General features: G+C 43.5%; 1 protein-coding gene across 25 annotated transcripts in view; it reads left to right on the top strand.

The window, feature by feature from the left end:
- Positions 1-14,808, top strand: part of DTNA (dystrobrevin alpha) — a 355,640-nt gene extending 340,832 nt beyond the window's left edge. For 14 of the 25 annotated variants that reach the window (XM_044243173.1, XM_044243174.1, XM_044243176.1 and 11 more), the window contains 4 exons: positions 578-667; positions 2,843-3,011; positions 5,594-5,726; positions 13,699-14,808. In XM_044243173.1, the coding sequence (XP_044099108.1) occupies positions 578-667; positions 2,843-3,011; positions 5,594-5,726; positions 13,699-13,839 (533 nt within the window). In that variant the 3' untranslated portion in view covers positions 13,840-14,808. Of the gene's footprint in view, positions 1-577; positions 668-2,842; positions 3,012-5,593; positions 5,727-7,902; positions 7,952-11,105 lie in introns of all 25 variants that reach the window. The other 11 variants (XM_044243186.1, XM_044243185.1, XM_044243181.1 and 8 more) reach the window with 4 other exon arrangements.
- The last annotated feature ends 571 nt before the right edge of the window (positions 14,809-15,379 follow it).

Below are 15,379 nucleotides of genomic sequence, written 5' to 3'. Positions count from 1 at the left end.
TCTCACAGCAGGGGCAAGAATTCCCACCCCATCCCACATTCTGGGGCATTTAGCGGACAGAGTTCCCACTCCCCAGAGATACCTGTAATGGTAGGTAGGGGGAACTCTAGGAGCCCTGATGAGAAACAGGCTGTGGTGATGGAGATCAGAATCCCATGTGCTGGCCACCAGGTCATGGCAGAAACATAGCAGCTGGCAAGGTGCAATGCTCCCGGCAAAACCAGACTTTACATCTGTGTGTTGTCCTAACAAGAGGCGGCTATAGATACTAGCTGACCTGGGACCATCCCAGTTTATGGCGGGTCACCTAGTCTTATTATTATGGCCAGCCCCTTTCACTTGCAAACTTGTCCTGATTTGCACAGTAAGTTGAATGAACCCCTCCATCGTCTGTGGCCACTCCCCTCAGTACAATGTATTGTTCCAGAAAATGAATCGAAGCACTTCTGAAAAGGAGAAGTCTTTGAAGCTCTCTTGCTTCAGGATTATCAATGTAAATGATAAACTGCATAAAAATTTGGGGGAGGAAGCTGTGTTTGTTTGTTTGTTTTTAATTATCATTTCTTCTTCACTCAAGGCTCAAGAAGAAATTTAAGGAATGACTTACTAGTTGCTGCAGATTCCATCACTAACACCATGTCCTCTCTCGTGAAAGAGCTGAATTCAGGTGAGTCCCCAGTCCCCTTTAGGCTGTCCACTCATTGCAGAGGGACCGATAAGTGCTAGGGGCCTCTGTTAGAGATCTCATCGTCAAGTAGAAAAAGATATATTAAAGATCTATGTGATGGGGCGCCTGGGTGGCTCAGTGGGTTAAGCTGCTGCCTTCGGCTCAGGTCATGATCTCAAGGTTCTGGGATCGAGTCCCGCGTCGGGCTCTCTGCTCAGCAGGGAGACTGCTCCTCTCTCACTCTCTGCCTGCCTTTCTGTCTACTTGTGATCTCTCTCTGTCAAATAAATAAATAAATTCTTTAAAAAAATTAAAAAAAAAAAAGATCTATGTGATACTTTGCTGGTATATTCAGACTTTTTAGTACTATTTATATTTTACTGATTGGAAGATGGTTAATACATGCTTAATGCAGAAAGTTTGAAAAATACAGAGAGGAATTAAAAAATACACCAAAATTGACTTGTAAACCTAGGTTTTGTAATATCTGATATTTGTAAGGTGTAATATCGTGATCCAAAGTGATATGATGCTAAAGTTATTTCTTAAAGTCAAATGTTTTATTTACTCATTTAAACTCTGTTCATTAGGAATGCATGGCTATTTGAATGAGGCTAAATGGAAATTTACCTTTGCAGTATGTCCAAAGAAGGATCTTTCCAGAAAACTAAGAGCATGACATTGAGAGGGACTCTTTATTCTAATAATACTACACAGTTTTTAAAACTTTAACAGCATGAATATGCCGATAAATATCTTATCAGTTACTAATACATCTCATCTGTTCCTTTAGCCCCCCCAGCAAGATAGTTGTCTGACAGTCACAAAGTTTGAGATTAAACAATTATAAGAAATACAACTTTAAGGGGTGCCTGGGTGGCAGAGTTGGTTAAGCAGCTGCCGTGGGCTCAGGTCATGATCCTGGGATCTTGGGATGGAGCCCTACATCCAACAACCTGTTCAGCAGGAAGCCTGCTTCTCCCTCTCCCTCTCCCTCTGCCTTCTACTCTACCTGCTTGTGCTCTCTCTCTGTCAAATAAATAAATAAAAATTATATATTAAAAAAAAAGAAATACAACTTCAATATTAAAAAGATTCTGGAAAAAAAAAAAAAAGAAAGAAAGCCAAAAAAAATAAAATAAAATAAAAAGATTCTGGATTTAGTTTTCTAAAGCTTCTACAATAAGAATTAAAGTAATAAAAATTGTTGCTGCTAGTCTAAATTAAGATTACCAAGTAGGATAAAAATGGCTGTAGTTAATATATCACAACTAATGGTGTCTACCCACAGCCCTAGCGCATGGTGACTAAAATGTTGATCTCATTGTGGAAGCTTCAGATACTATCAGTTTATACTCACAATACTTTGAGATATTAAATGAATGTATTATTTTAGTTTTAATTTCCTGTATTAAAGTAATAGTAAGGGGCACCTGGGTGGCTCAGTGGGTTAAGCCTCTGCCTTCAGCTCAGGTCATGATCTCAGGTCCTGGGAAAGAGGCCCCCATCAGGCTCTCTGCTCAGCAGGGAGCCTGCTTCCTTCTCCCCCTCTGCCTGCCTCTCTGCCTATTTGTGATCTCTGCCTGTCAAATAAATAAATAAAATCATAAAGTAATAGTAAGCAAAAGTAACAGCAATTCTCATGAAGACTTTTGAAGACTTTTGTAGAAGGGGCAAAACAGAATTATTAAGGAATTAATTCTGGAGCACCTGGGTGGCTCAGTGGGTTAAAGCTCTGTCTTCGGCTCAGGTCATAATTCCAGGGTCCTGGGATCGAGCCCCTGCATCGGGCTCTCTCCTCAGCAGGGAGCCTGCTTCCCCATCTCTCTCTTTGCCTGCCTTTCTGCCTACTTGTGATCCATGTCTGTCAAATAAATAAATAAAATCTTTAAAAAAAAAAGAAATTAATTCAGTCAAGACACAAAAACTCCTCAATATGTTTGAGATTTAAAAAGACAATATTGTGTATACCTAATGATTTTCTAGAAATTCATGTCAATATCAAATGGCATTTTGGGAAAAAAAGATGATAAACTCACCTGACTTATGTACCACAACTGGTTAATGTTTCCACAGCACAGGCTGACTTATGTTAAGCCCAGCAGCCCTCTTATTTGCCAGTCATTAAAAAAAAAAATCTAAGTCATTCTTCGTTTCTTCCATGGTACCTAACAGAGGTGGGGAGTGAAACAGAGAGTAATGTGGATTCTGAATTTACGCGAACTCAGTTTGAGGATCTGGTTCCATCGCCCACCTCAGAAAAGGCTTTTCTAGCGCAAATCCACGCCCGGAAACCTGGGTACCTCCACGGCAGCACCCCCCCCAGCACCATGCGCAGTGACGTGTGAGTATCTGCGGCTGGGGGTCTTTCTCAGGAACACAACACTCTGTAGGCAATACGGGAAAATAGAAACTTGGTTGCTTCATTCTTTATTTCAGAAAGGGATGATGAAGTTTTCTTTTTCTGCCAGATGAGGTAGAAGGATGGATGCTACATTAAATTGGGTGTTGGAACCATAAGTGACTCTTAATCTCACAAAACAAACTGAGGGTTGCTCGGGGGAGGGGGGTCAGGAGAGGGGGGTGGGGTTGTGGACCTTGGGGAGGGTATGTGCTATGGTGAGTGCTGTGAAGTGTGTAAACCTGGCGATTCACAGACCTGTACCCCTGGGGATAAAAATACATTATATGTTTATTAAAAAATAAAAAATAAATTTAAAAAATTGGGTGTTGGGACTTTTCCACCTTCATACTACCCAGAATAGCCATAACCCAAACCAGCCGGTGCTTGTTGAGAGCCTGGCACGCCCAAGGCGCGGGGCTAGGTGTACTCAAAATAGTATTAAGGAATCCCTCTCTGCCTTTCGGGACTCACAGACTCGCTCAGGAGATAAATCATCCTACCTTCTAAATGTACTGCATTTGCCCTTAGAGGACCAGGTGATGCTGGAGAGGCCTCTCTTCAGAATGGGTGTGAACAACATTATCTATGCACCTGGGATTGAAATCAATGAATGTCTAAAGCCTCATTATAAAGAAATCCAATCTCGTGGACTTGTTGAGTGTGTGTAAATCTGACCTTTGAAAGGCATTTTGCAAAGATTTTCATCCAATTAGGCTTCTGTGGCTTGACAGAAAGCAGCAGAACCCGTGACATCCCCTCTAGACTTGTCTGTGTCCCCGGATCAGCTCAAATTCAAAGCAGACAGGCCTAGGAACCCAAAGCTGAGAAGCAGAGGGGGACCTAGGACGGGCTTGCTGGAGCCCAGCGTGAGTGGGAAGGAAGGCTGGGAAGCAAGGAGAGCCTGCAAGAGAGGGGGGCCCAGGTAGCCGTGGGAAAGGTGGACAGAGAGGCTCAGCGGAGAGTTACAAAGGGGTTCCCCGAGCATTACAGACCAGGAAGGTGATGGTGCTTAATTTGAAAAATGCTGCAGACTAGTCTACAAAAGTAAACTGGCCATTTTCAGGACCCAAAGAAGAAATGAACCAGAGGCCTTTCTGGTGTTTTGAATCTCAGTCCAAGTAGTGAGTAGACCAGTAGTAATGGGGAACTATAAAGAGATGTGGTTGGAAAGCGGGTGATGAAAAGGCAGGAGGAGAGATGCAAACAGAACAGCTCTAACATAATTTTAAGTAGCAGTAGGCTGCTGCTTTTCCTTTTGGTTTGCTTTCCTGTCCTTTCCTATATAATTTAGAATTATCTGATTAGCTTCTTATTGAAAATGGTGAATTAACTGTCGGCAGGGTAAGTAACCTGTTTGATTTTTCAGAATGAAGCATTTACATGTGCTTACCTGAAGTTTTCTTCTTCTAATCCAAAAATCCAAGACTGTAGCTAAACCTACCCTACTCTACTGTCCCCAGCATTCTGGTGACAGTATCAGCTACCACCAGGCTGCGGGACTTGGGAAGGGAAAGTTCACAGAGGCCTCGCAGTCCTATTTAGGCTGGCCCCAAACCTCTAAAAATAATGAGAACATGTTGTACAGATATAAATAAACATGAACAGTGGCATTTAAGTTCCAGCCCAGAAACTTCTACTTGATCGCTCTCTTCACTTTAGGGCATGTCTTAATATCTGTCCAATCTAAACAGACACCGGGTTTTATTCTGAGAATATTTTAGTCATATGATTTAGGTAGCGAATTTATGTTTAGTCTCAGAAAGGGTTCTTATAAACAGGAATGGAGAGATGCGAATAGAGTCACACATTAGTGAATGAGATCAGTCTTTGCTCTTTATCTCATGATAGAACTGAACAATTTGAAACGATTTCTTAGATTGAGAACTAGTACGAATTTTTTAAGATTAAGAGCTATGGGTTCAAGTATGACCTCCCTGACACCGATGAGCTGATTATTCTAAGACTAATCTACAGTAAAAAAATAAAGTACATGGGTGCATATCCCAGCACAAAGCCGGGGTAAATTATGAACAAATGTCCTTAATCATTATTTCACTAGAGGGCTCACTTTCCTTATAGAAAGTGTTCTTGGATTCCATCTTTAAAAAAATTAAAAAGGCCTGCAGATTGGGAAAAATAAATCCTCTCCAAAGATAAGGCCACCTCTTTTAAAACTGACAAATGCTTTAAAGGCAATTCACTTCTGTAAACCAGAGGAAAACACAGATGACCAATGATCATCAGAATGCCTTAGAAAAATTACGTATGAGAATGCCTTGATCATTCATTTCTTCAAACTTCCAAAGTTTGTGTTTTGTTTTTTTGGGTTTTGGGGGGGAGTTGTTGTGTTGTTTTTTTAAAATTTTCTGTTAGGTAACAGAAGATGTTGAATTGAAGTGAATTGAAGCCAAAAAGAGAATTCGGGGACTCAGTTAATTGGGGCCAAAAACCACAGCTAACACATGCATTCCACTCCTACTTTTAAGATTTGCTCCCTAACACCATTTGTGGTCTGTTCCCAGGGTCTCAGAAGACGGGGACCCCTACGTGCGGCCAGACGATGAGAACTATGAAAACGACTCAGTCCGGCAGCTGGAGAACGAGCTCAAGATGGAGGAGTACCTGAAACAGAAGTTACAAGATGAAGCCTACCAGGTATGGGCATCCAGGCCAGGCCCTAGCACCCCGCCCCTAGGTGGCCGGGTCTTTTACATCACTCAGAAAATCCGCCCCTTCTCCTTTCTTCCACCCTCCCTCTCCAGAATATATTTTTTTAAGATTTTATTTATTTATTTGACAGAGACCACAAGTAGGCAGAGAGGCAGGCAGAGAGAGAGGAGGAAGCAGGCTCCCGGCTGAGCAGAGAGCCCAACTCGGGGCTGGATCCCAGAACCCTGGGATCATGACCTGAGCCAAAGGCAGAGGCTTTAACCCACTGAGCCACCCAGGCGCCCCTCTCCAGAATATTCTGATTGCATTCCTTAAGCCACATATTCTAGGCAGTTGTAAAAACTTTAAATACTTTCTTAGAGCTATACTGTTCACCATGAATTCTTAGAAATTCTGATCTGAAAGTGAAAAAGACCTTGTCCCTTTAGGGGAAACATAGTGACTAACGATTTATACTCCTCTAAGATCATTGGGAAAGATGCAATTTCTCATAGATTAAAAAAAGAAAATGTAAAGAACAAGGCCTGAAGAAACTGAGTAAGTTTAAATATATCTCTTCCCTTGAATCCTTTGTCCTCAGCCGCCTTCCCTGCCCGCCTCATGTCAAAATAAGTCAGTAGGAGAGTATCACATCTCTCCAAGAAAGGTAGAGGAACTGTAGGCCCCGCGTTCAGCAGGGTGTGGTTGGACAGATTGTCGTATATACTAGTGTATGTTATTAATCCAGCTGAGAATTCACTGAACATAACACGCACAACTGGGAATAAGCGTAATTAGTAAGTCATCCCGAAGGGGATACGTTTTCCCCATGGAGATTTTTTACTGCCCTGTTGGTCTTGCTTGTGTGTTTCTCCTCCCTGTGATTCACAGGTGTTTTCTTGAGGTTCTGGGAGCTCAGGGATGTTTGCCTGGTTGAGACCTACTGACCCCCCCCCACCAGGCCCCACGGGATATTTCTTCATGTCAGGCTTTCTGTCCAGTGGCCAAACAAGCCTCCTCCATATTTTTAGGTGAGCAGTGGCTCTCTCTTACTCCGTTAGTGAAGGGAAGAGAAGCAGAGAGAATACATTATCTCTACTTCTCAGAATATGTTTATGAATTGTTTTGAAAATATTTTCCCAAGAAGAATGTAGCAAGAGAGAAACTGAAGCCGCCCAACCCCATCCCAACAATATAAAACAAAGGTTTTGCCTGTTTGGATGCCCCATTAGCCTTTTCGGTTTAACAACCGTATTTTAGAAGCAGCTAAAATGAAGACCTCATCATACCCCCTGCCCACTCCCCACAAAAGAAAAAAATCAGTGACTATATATAAAGGTAAAGCCACGCTTCAACACTACAGAAAAAGTTGCCGGAAGTGGAAAACCATGGAGAATGCTCTTTGCCACATCTATGGCCTGTCCACAGAAGGAAATTAGCCTGGGTGGGGCTTCCAGGGTGTCTCTGGGAGCTTTGAGGGATGGCATTCCTACACGAGTTTTATTTGGCTCTGCTGCCGAGAGGGAAAGAGGGATGTGGTTAAATAATCAGTGTTCTGGTTCATGCTGTTAGCTGCGCCTGTTAGGCCTCCCTCTTCGAGCCCATATTGGTTTCTGGATGTTGGTGACAACAGTCACTGAAGTTCTCAGTTGTTTTTTTAACAGGGGATAGTCATTTTGTATAAAATACTAAATTATATTTATTTATATTATATTAATTATATTATAACTATATTGTATTTATATATAATATATAATTATATTTTAATTATATTAATTATATATTAATTATATTACATTTAACCTTCTATGAATAAAATGAAGGGAAATGCTATTAATAGCTTAAGGTGCAATTGGAGTCTTTGCCATCTCTAGTTAATCTTAAGCCCCTTCTCTCCTTTCCATGCCCAGCAACTTCAAGGGGAAGGTAAAGAAAAGGTGTAGGAGACCATAGTAGGCCTGTGTGTCCCTCCTCAAGGCATATGCCCTAGAGAAGGCTAAAGTGGCGTTCCTTGACTCTTCTGTGAGCATATGGTTCCCTGACGGGTCAGAATGCTGTTTTCATTCATTGAACTCTCACTCTCTGTCCTTCTGCATGGCTTCCAACCAAATAATTCACCAGCTTGACCGCATCACAGACTTGACATGTCACCTTTCTTGTTTGTGTCCTTTGTCACCCGCAGGTCAGCTTGCAAGGTTGAATACAATATCCTTTTATCACTCTCCTCTCAAGTAAGTACTGTCTGTCTTCTTTAGGAGGAAACGTGGCCACCGTACACCGAATTCTGATAACTAGTAGCCTCAGTTCACAGTCACTCTGTCTTAGGTGTTTCTGTGTTCCCGTGTCACGAATATCCTCCTTCCCTCCTGATGTCAAAGAATCATCCCGGCCTATGGAGCATTTCATTAGAACCCAGGGGAGATTTGGCAGACAACCTTGGGAATTGACTTTTTACTCTATTAATTAGGAAAATTGGCACAGACACTTCTATAACACCAGAGATGCCCCAGAAATCCTCCAGGTCTGGAGGGCCCCATCACCGGTCCCTAACAGCACCTGACTTTGCAGCTTCTCCATCACTTGACAAGGGAAAGTCCAGGCGAGCTCAGCATATCCAGAGCTGGGCCAGCCTCAGAGTCATGCTGTGTTCAGGACCCAGAGACCGAATGTGTGCACCTTAATACATGAAGGCAAAACCATGCGTTGTTAAAGAAAACAAAAGAAGCGTAACAGAGGGGGCAACTTCTGCAGCCTTTTATCTTTGAAATAGCAAATTCAAATGCATTGTGGAATTCAGCAAGATACAGCTTAGTTTAAAATATCATTTACGTGGCATGGGATTCCCCACCCCCAGGGACCTAGCAACTTACATGGAAACTCATCAGTCACATGACTGTGTAGGGAGACTGGCGCTTGACTGGCAGGACAACTGGAGTGGAGCGGTTTAAAGCTCAGAGCCTGAACTCCGATGGCCCCAATTTCAATAGGGGTGCCACCAAATCGTGGCCGCCTAACCAAATTATAAAACCCCTCTGAACTTCTGTTCCCTCTGCACAACATATAACATAATACTTACCTCGTAGTGGAGTTGTCCTCATTGGGATGTCGTTTATAAAGAGCTTAACATGGTGCCAGACACACCATAATTTATTGTGAGTGCACATGTACGTGCCCGGCACTGCACTCACTGCTTCACAAGCCATTCAGTCCTGGGATGCTGCTGGAGTTGCTGCGTGAGTGTAGGGGAAGCCTCCCAGCCCGGGACTCAGAACTAGCTTGCTCTCTGTATTTTTATAAACAAAGCTAGGACTCTGCCGTGTGCAGAGATTTTTTTTTTTAAAGACTTAATTTATTTATTTGACAGAGAAAGATCACAAGTAGGCAGAGAGAGAGAGAGGGAAGCAGGCTCCCCACCGAGCGGAGATCCCAATGTGGGACTCGATCCCAGAACCCTGAGATCATGACCTGAGCCGAAGGCAGCGGCTTAACCCACTGAGCCACCCAGGTGCCCCTGCCATGTGCAGAGATTTTATACACTTTTGGCTATCCTGTCTCGTAAGTGTAGATGGTGTCTCCGGCTCCAGCTAATGGCCATTTAGCTGTCCCCCATTACAGTTCCAAGTAGATACACCTCTCCCAGTTGCTGGCTGGAGGAGCCCAAGGGCTTGTATCTACTTCAGTGACACAGTCTTTCCCAGCTGTGGACTCTGAGACGTCTGTAGTACAGCTGGTCGTAAAGTCAGCTCTGCCTGCTAAGTTTAAAAAGGGATCTACTTTTCTTAAATGACAAATCAACTTGCAGAGAATAATCCTAGCTCATGCATTACCAACCTCGTGTCTCAGTCCTCGAGTTAGGATTAAGCAAGTAGACATCATGGCAGAGCTGCTGTGATGAAATACACTTTACGAGCTCTGAGGCATACCGATGTAACTGACTATGTATTCTGGTCTCTGTCCCTTGGATTTGAGAATGCCACAGCCCGTGCTCTCCTGAGTCACGATGACCACAGTGGAAAAAATTCCCAGGAGCCATTTCTGAAAACATCTATTTCCATTATAACAGATCTAGTCCCAAAGGAGCAAGCCTCTCCTTTCACAGCATTTTCTTTCTCTTAGTGGCCACAGTTGGATCATTTTTATTTAAACATCATTATTTAAACATCAGTCACTAGTTCCTAGAAAAATATTTTCTTAAACAAACTAATGAAATGTCCTTGACATAAACTTAGATAAGAAGTGGCATTTGGGTCTTCTACTGAAAATCCAAAGATTTCAGTACTCTGAAAGTTCTTAAGCCACTGTTTTCATCTTTTGTTGTCAATTTGGTGGTGAGAAACGGAAACCGTTGTGGCCTCTGCCATTTACTACATTGTGTGGCTACCAAGCTGAGGTTCTACGGGACTCTAGATAAGAACTAGCCTGTCATGAAATCAGCCACTTAGGCAAAAGGTATTTAAAACCTTACAGATCCATCCTAAAGCCAGTGGCTTTTCATCTTTGCAGCTAGTTCTACCCTAGTTCTAGATGTAACCAAGAAATAGAGCTGAAATCTTAGAACAGTTTGTGCTATGGAAATCAATTGGTTTGGGCTTTCTGACCATGCAACAAGACCAGAAATTGCCTCAAAGCTGTGCATTTCTTATCCAAGGGTCTGGAAACCAGCTCCCCCGCTGCAAGTCAATTAGGTGTCCGCCAGGGCAGAGCGCTTCACGGGGAAGGAACAGAGGTTGGAACCCCAGAAAAATAAAAGACCCACCCTCTGGCTCAAAAAAAAAGCTATTTGAAAATAAATATGCAGTCATCAGTACTAACAGCAGTGAACAGAGTAAAACCTTGCCTTTCAACAAGCCTCTTTGGAAGAGATACAGTATACATAACATTTAACACCAAATTTAAGAATCCACCAAAACTCCATTTGGCAGACTCAGGTCTTGGATTTGTCCCTTTTCCATCCCTCTCCCCGGACGGTACACCACTCTCCTTGGCCAACCACATCCTACTTCAGAAACTGGGGGCTTGGACAATCAAAAGTGGGTTTGTTTTTTTTTTTCTAATTACCATGGCATTTTGATGGTAGGTTACTGGTCTCGTGTGCACAAACATTTTCGTTTGCCTTGCTTTGACCTCCAGATGCCTCAAGCTCCCATTAAGCAAGAGACCCAACGCAGAGGACTCCTGTCCTCTCTTTCAGAAGGAGCAAGGGCGCACCATGTCCCAGGACCTTGGCTCCTGATTGTCAGAGGAAGGGAGGAGAGAGAGTGTGTGAATGTATGTGTGTCGGGCCAGGGTGGGAGGGGTTGCTGGGGAGAACCCTAAGCTTCGAAACCCTAACTTAGGGAACAGTGTTCATCTTTTAAAAAAAAGTTACACATTCCTTATTCCCAGGCAAGCTATAGTCAGACAGATGATGAAGGTAACACGAAAGCTGTGATGAAGGCGAGCCCCGCACCCACCCCCAGAGAGGAGAAGACACGCCGTGCAGCAGCCTCAGCGGCAAGAGGAGCCCCCCTGCGCAGCCACTCCCGACAGACCCCCACCCTTAGAGACGCGTTCTGCTGACCAGAGCGCAGCTAACTTGTCGTTCTAAGATTTGTAGTTCATAGGTGTGTGTTTTGAGAAGGAAACAAAAAAAAAAGACTTCTGACTCCTGTTCAAAGCTAACTTATCAGTTACATCTTTTGGAACATGGCTCATCCCTGATTAGAAACAAACAAAAAAACTGCCACCACCACACACATGGAGAGAAAAAGGAAAACCCACAAGCTGAAAACCACACTGCTATTGTTCACGATGGCAGTATTAACAAGCATTTTAAGCCTTTGCACATGTTACCGAACCTGTTGAGTTTACAATATTAATACTGTTTATAGCTAGACGTTTGATTTCTGAATTCTTTGGGATTTTAGCAAACCAGTTTATTATACACTGTACATTTTTTTTTCCCCGCAGCAATTGGAAAAGAACAACCACTTGCAATTATACACTAACCCCAAAGGATTTGGTACCTTAGTATACAGACTCAGAGCCCGGAAGCCAAGAAGGGTCCTTGGCCTGCACTGTCTGCATCTGTCTCTCAGTGTCTGTGAGCAATGACTTGAACCATCACACCAGGATAATCCAGTCCTTGGGGCTTCTTTCCAACTTGGGGTTGTTTTCTTTCAAGATACTCTAACAAATCAGCCATAGAATTTAGTGTAAATATTTTTTCCAAATAGATATCATATTCAAAAAGACAAAGGCAACATTCAAATGATATAGACTCTAGTTTTTAAAATCAGCACAGATCTTCTTAAAAACTGTGAACTATGTTTTGAAATACTCGTTGCTAAAGCTGTTTATAAACCACAGGTGCCATACGACCCCCACACGGACTCAAGTTGTCTCTGCTCTTCCAAGGGCGCGTCCCTCTCGTTTCAGCTTTAGGGAGCATGTCTAACCACACCGCTCGTCCACAGCTTCCCCTATCAGGTTGTCTGGAGGCCTTCAGCTTTAAATGTACAGGCTTAAAGTGTGCTTGCAAACGCTCACTCTCCTTTTATTTCTGAATGTTTATTGCCTTAGCTGGCTACCTGGTGTTCTGCATGCAGCCTTCTGTGGTCATGGGAGAGGAAACGGGCTCTTCTAAGTGGAGATGGGATTTTGCCCTCAGCGAAAAGCTGATGGGCAAAAAGCACGGTCGAAGAAGGAAGAATGAAAGTCTCTGTGGATGGTCCTTTCTGAGGGCCCTTGTCAGGGAGCATTAAAGACCGCCCTTAGGGATTCTGGGGAAATGACAACAGGATGTACTTGTTGCACGACTGGATGAAATAAAATCCGGCAACGTATTGAATACATTATATGTAAATGCGCAGCTTCTCTGGAATTCCTGTCTCCTTTAAAAGAAAGAAGAGAGCGTCATTTTAGAACAGTGGCTCTCAAAGTGGGGGCCCTGGATCCGCAGCATCAGCATCACTTTGGGAATTTATTTAGAAATGCAGATACTTAAACCTCCACCAGGTCCTGCTGCATCAGGAACTCTGGGGATTGGGCCCAGCCATCTGCGCTTTAAGAAGCCCCCCAGGTGATTCCTGATGCATGCTAAAGGTTGAGAACCACTGCTTTAGAATAAAGTTGCATATAGGACCTCTAAATAGTCCTGGTTCAGGATAAGCAAGAAAGGCTCTGAGTCAACCTCAAAGCTTCAGCAATTCGATTTTGCTCCCGGGGCTGGCAAAAACCCTCTCCCACCCACCACGTAGGTGGTGGCTGGTGTGTGCCCAGCTGAGAACAGACATCCTGACACCTGCCGGGTCCCTCTCCAGAGGGCGTGTCTGCGTCTGGTCAGAAACCATGTCCTTGGCTGCCCTTTGGAACAAAATCGCTTGCCTCGGCAAGAGCAAAGCTCTCGGTTGGTGTCAGTAAGAAGCCCACGCTGTCCGTTGATGTGCGTCTTCCTACTTCTCCCAGAGAAGCAGCCTGACAAATGTCCCCAAGAACAGGCTTACACCAAAGGGGCACAACTGCACAGTTCTCAGATTTCTTTGCACAGATGGATTTTATTATGAGTTTTGTTGGTTTATCTTAACGTTCATCTCCTTGCCACGGCCCATCGTCTGTGAAACCATACCTCTCTAGATGGAGCAGGTGGCCACTCGTGCCTCACACTCAGTACCTAAAACCACTCCATCCCAGCTACCCACATTGCCGTCAGCTCTAACTCATAGCCAGATAGTTCTGGAACTCGGAACTCGGATGCTGCAAGTGGCATTCAGCCCCTGACTGGACGGAGCTGACACCTGTTGTCACTCTTGTGTTTTGACATCAAAATGCTTGTCTAAGGTTCGAACCGTTTTGCTGATAACCTTCCCCCTTGTCATAGCTTTCATTGCCAACTCCATGACACGGTTGTCACTAGCATCGTAGAAGCCATTGCAAGGACTCTGGAAACTGCCGCCAATGACCAGTTCCTGACTAACCAGCCGCCTTTTCTTTCTCTTAGCTCCACGTCAGCACTGAGACCAGACCCAAGCACCCCTGTCCTGTAGCCGAGACAAAATGGCGTGTATTGTTTTGGGTTTTTGTGGTTTTGGGGGGGGTTCTTTCCTTGGCTCTCCAAATTTACTTTTGGGACCTGTTCTAAGTGCAAATCCAAACGGTTTCACCTGTCCTGTCCACGAGATAATTTTATCTTGCGGGGGTTTTTTCTTTCTTGTTCCACAATAAATTGCACATCCTTCTCCACCAGAGATGATGGCCTATTAATGAGCACTGGTCTAACACATCCAACCACCCCCATGGTGCCATGTGGAGGGAGGGAAGGAGGGAGGTAGGGAGGGGGGCAGGGCAAAATCTGCTGTATGAGATTCAGGAATCGGTTGCGGTTGGTCAGGACGCAAGTCAGGGTAAGTTCAGTTGGTCAGAGAGAGATGTGCTGGAGATTGTGAAAAATGGATTCTCGAGTGATCTCTGTAAGGCAGGGAAGGTTCATTTGTAAGTAGTAATGTGAACTGAATTGCATAAGAGTGTGGCCTTTGTTGTGATATACTATGTATTTTCTTATATGCATGAGCCAAACTGTTGCATCATAATTTAGCACTGATGTCTGCTTTTATTTTGATCATCTTTGTCCGCCCTTATTAGTTCTTGGCTGTTAACTGTAGATAGATCTTGTAAATACGGCAACCTTTGGTTGCTGCAATCACCTTGGTTTGATTCCGCGCAAGGAGCCACAAACAAGAACTCCACTGTGTCCTCAGAAGAAAGGGCATTTTTACTTTTGAACCAAAAAGAGAAAAAAAATCAGAAATGTTCCATCTTGAGGCTAATTAACTGTAAAACGTTTTTAATTATGACTACTGTCATTTGACACCATTTGAAATAACCAATTCAGAGACACTAAAGATTTCACAATATTCACTGGTATTGTAACAAAACTACTATTGTATGGGTTTTTTTGTATTGCTGTTAAGTATTGTTTTGTGTGTGTGTGTGTGCGTGCTGGAACCTCCGGGAGACATGTTATATTTTGAAGTGATTAAACTATTTAATTGTGTGTCTATATTTTGGAATGGAATTATTTCTTCATTAAAAAATGTTTTTAAAAACACTATATCTGTGTCTTTTATTTCCTTCTTTCAATGACTCTTTCTTGAAGTAACATGGAGTCAGTCTGTTCAAAGGAGAAAGACAAGTCAACACTTGCAGCAGGAAGCAGCCCCATCGGTTGAGTCTTTTAACTACAGCAAAATATCTCCCTTTTCCCTGCCTATGGAAGAGTTCACGATTTAGCGCTTGCTTTATATCTGACACTGTTATAAGCTCTTTATGTTACTCGACTCGATCCTTTGAATCGCACGTCTAGCCGGGTACTTGGCAATTATGAGCTGCATAATGATATGTTCAGTGAATGAATAAATGAATTAGTAGCTTTTGTTTGTGCTAGAGCTGGTGAGAAAGGAGAATCAGCACACCCTGGAGGTCGACGTGTTGATAGCAACAGGAATCAAATAAAAGTTCCAGAGTGGACAAAAACTCAGAGTCCACAGAGGCGATCACTCCCTCCATTCTCATTTCTCTTCCAAGAACCACTGGATTCCCATGCGGTGTTGGGTTGTGTGTTTGGTTTGCATAAGGAGCCAATTGGTTGGCGGAACCATAGCAGAATCTGTCAGGCTCCAACA

Source organism: Neovison vison, chromosome 3 (genome assembly GCF_020171115.1).
Source record: "Neovison vison isolate M4711 chromosome 3, ASM_NN_V1, whole genome shotgun sequence".
NCBI classification, from domain to species: domain Eukaryota; kingdom Metazoa; phylum Chordata; class Mammalia; order Carnivora; family Mustelidae; genus Neogale; species Neogale vison.
Note: the sequence above shows the minus strand (reverse complement) of the source record. Positions and strands in the feature narration are given on the sequence as shown.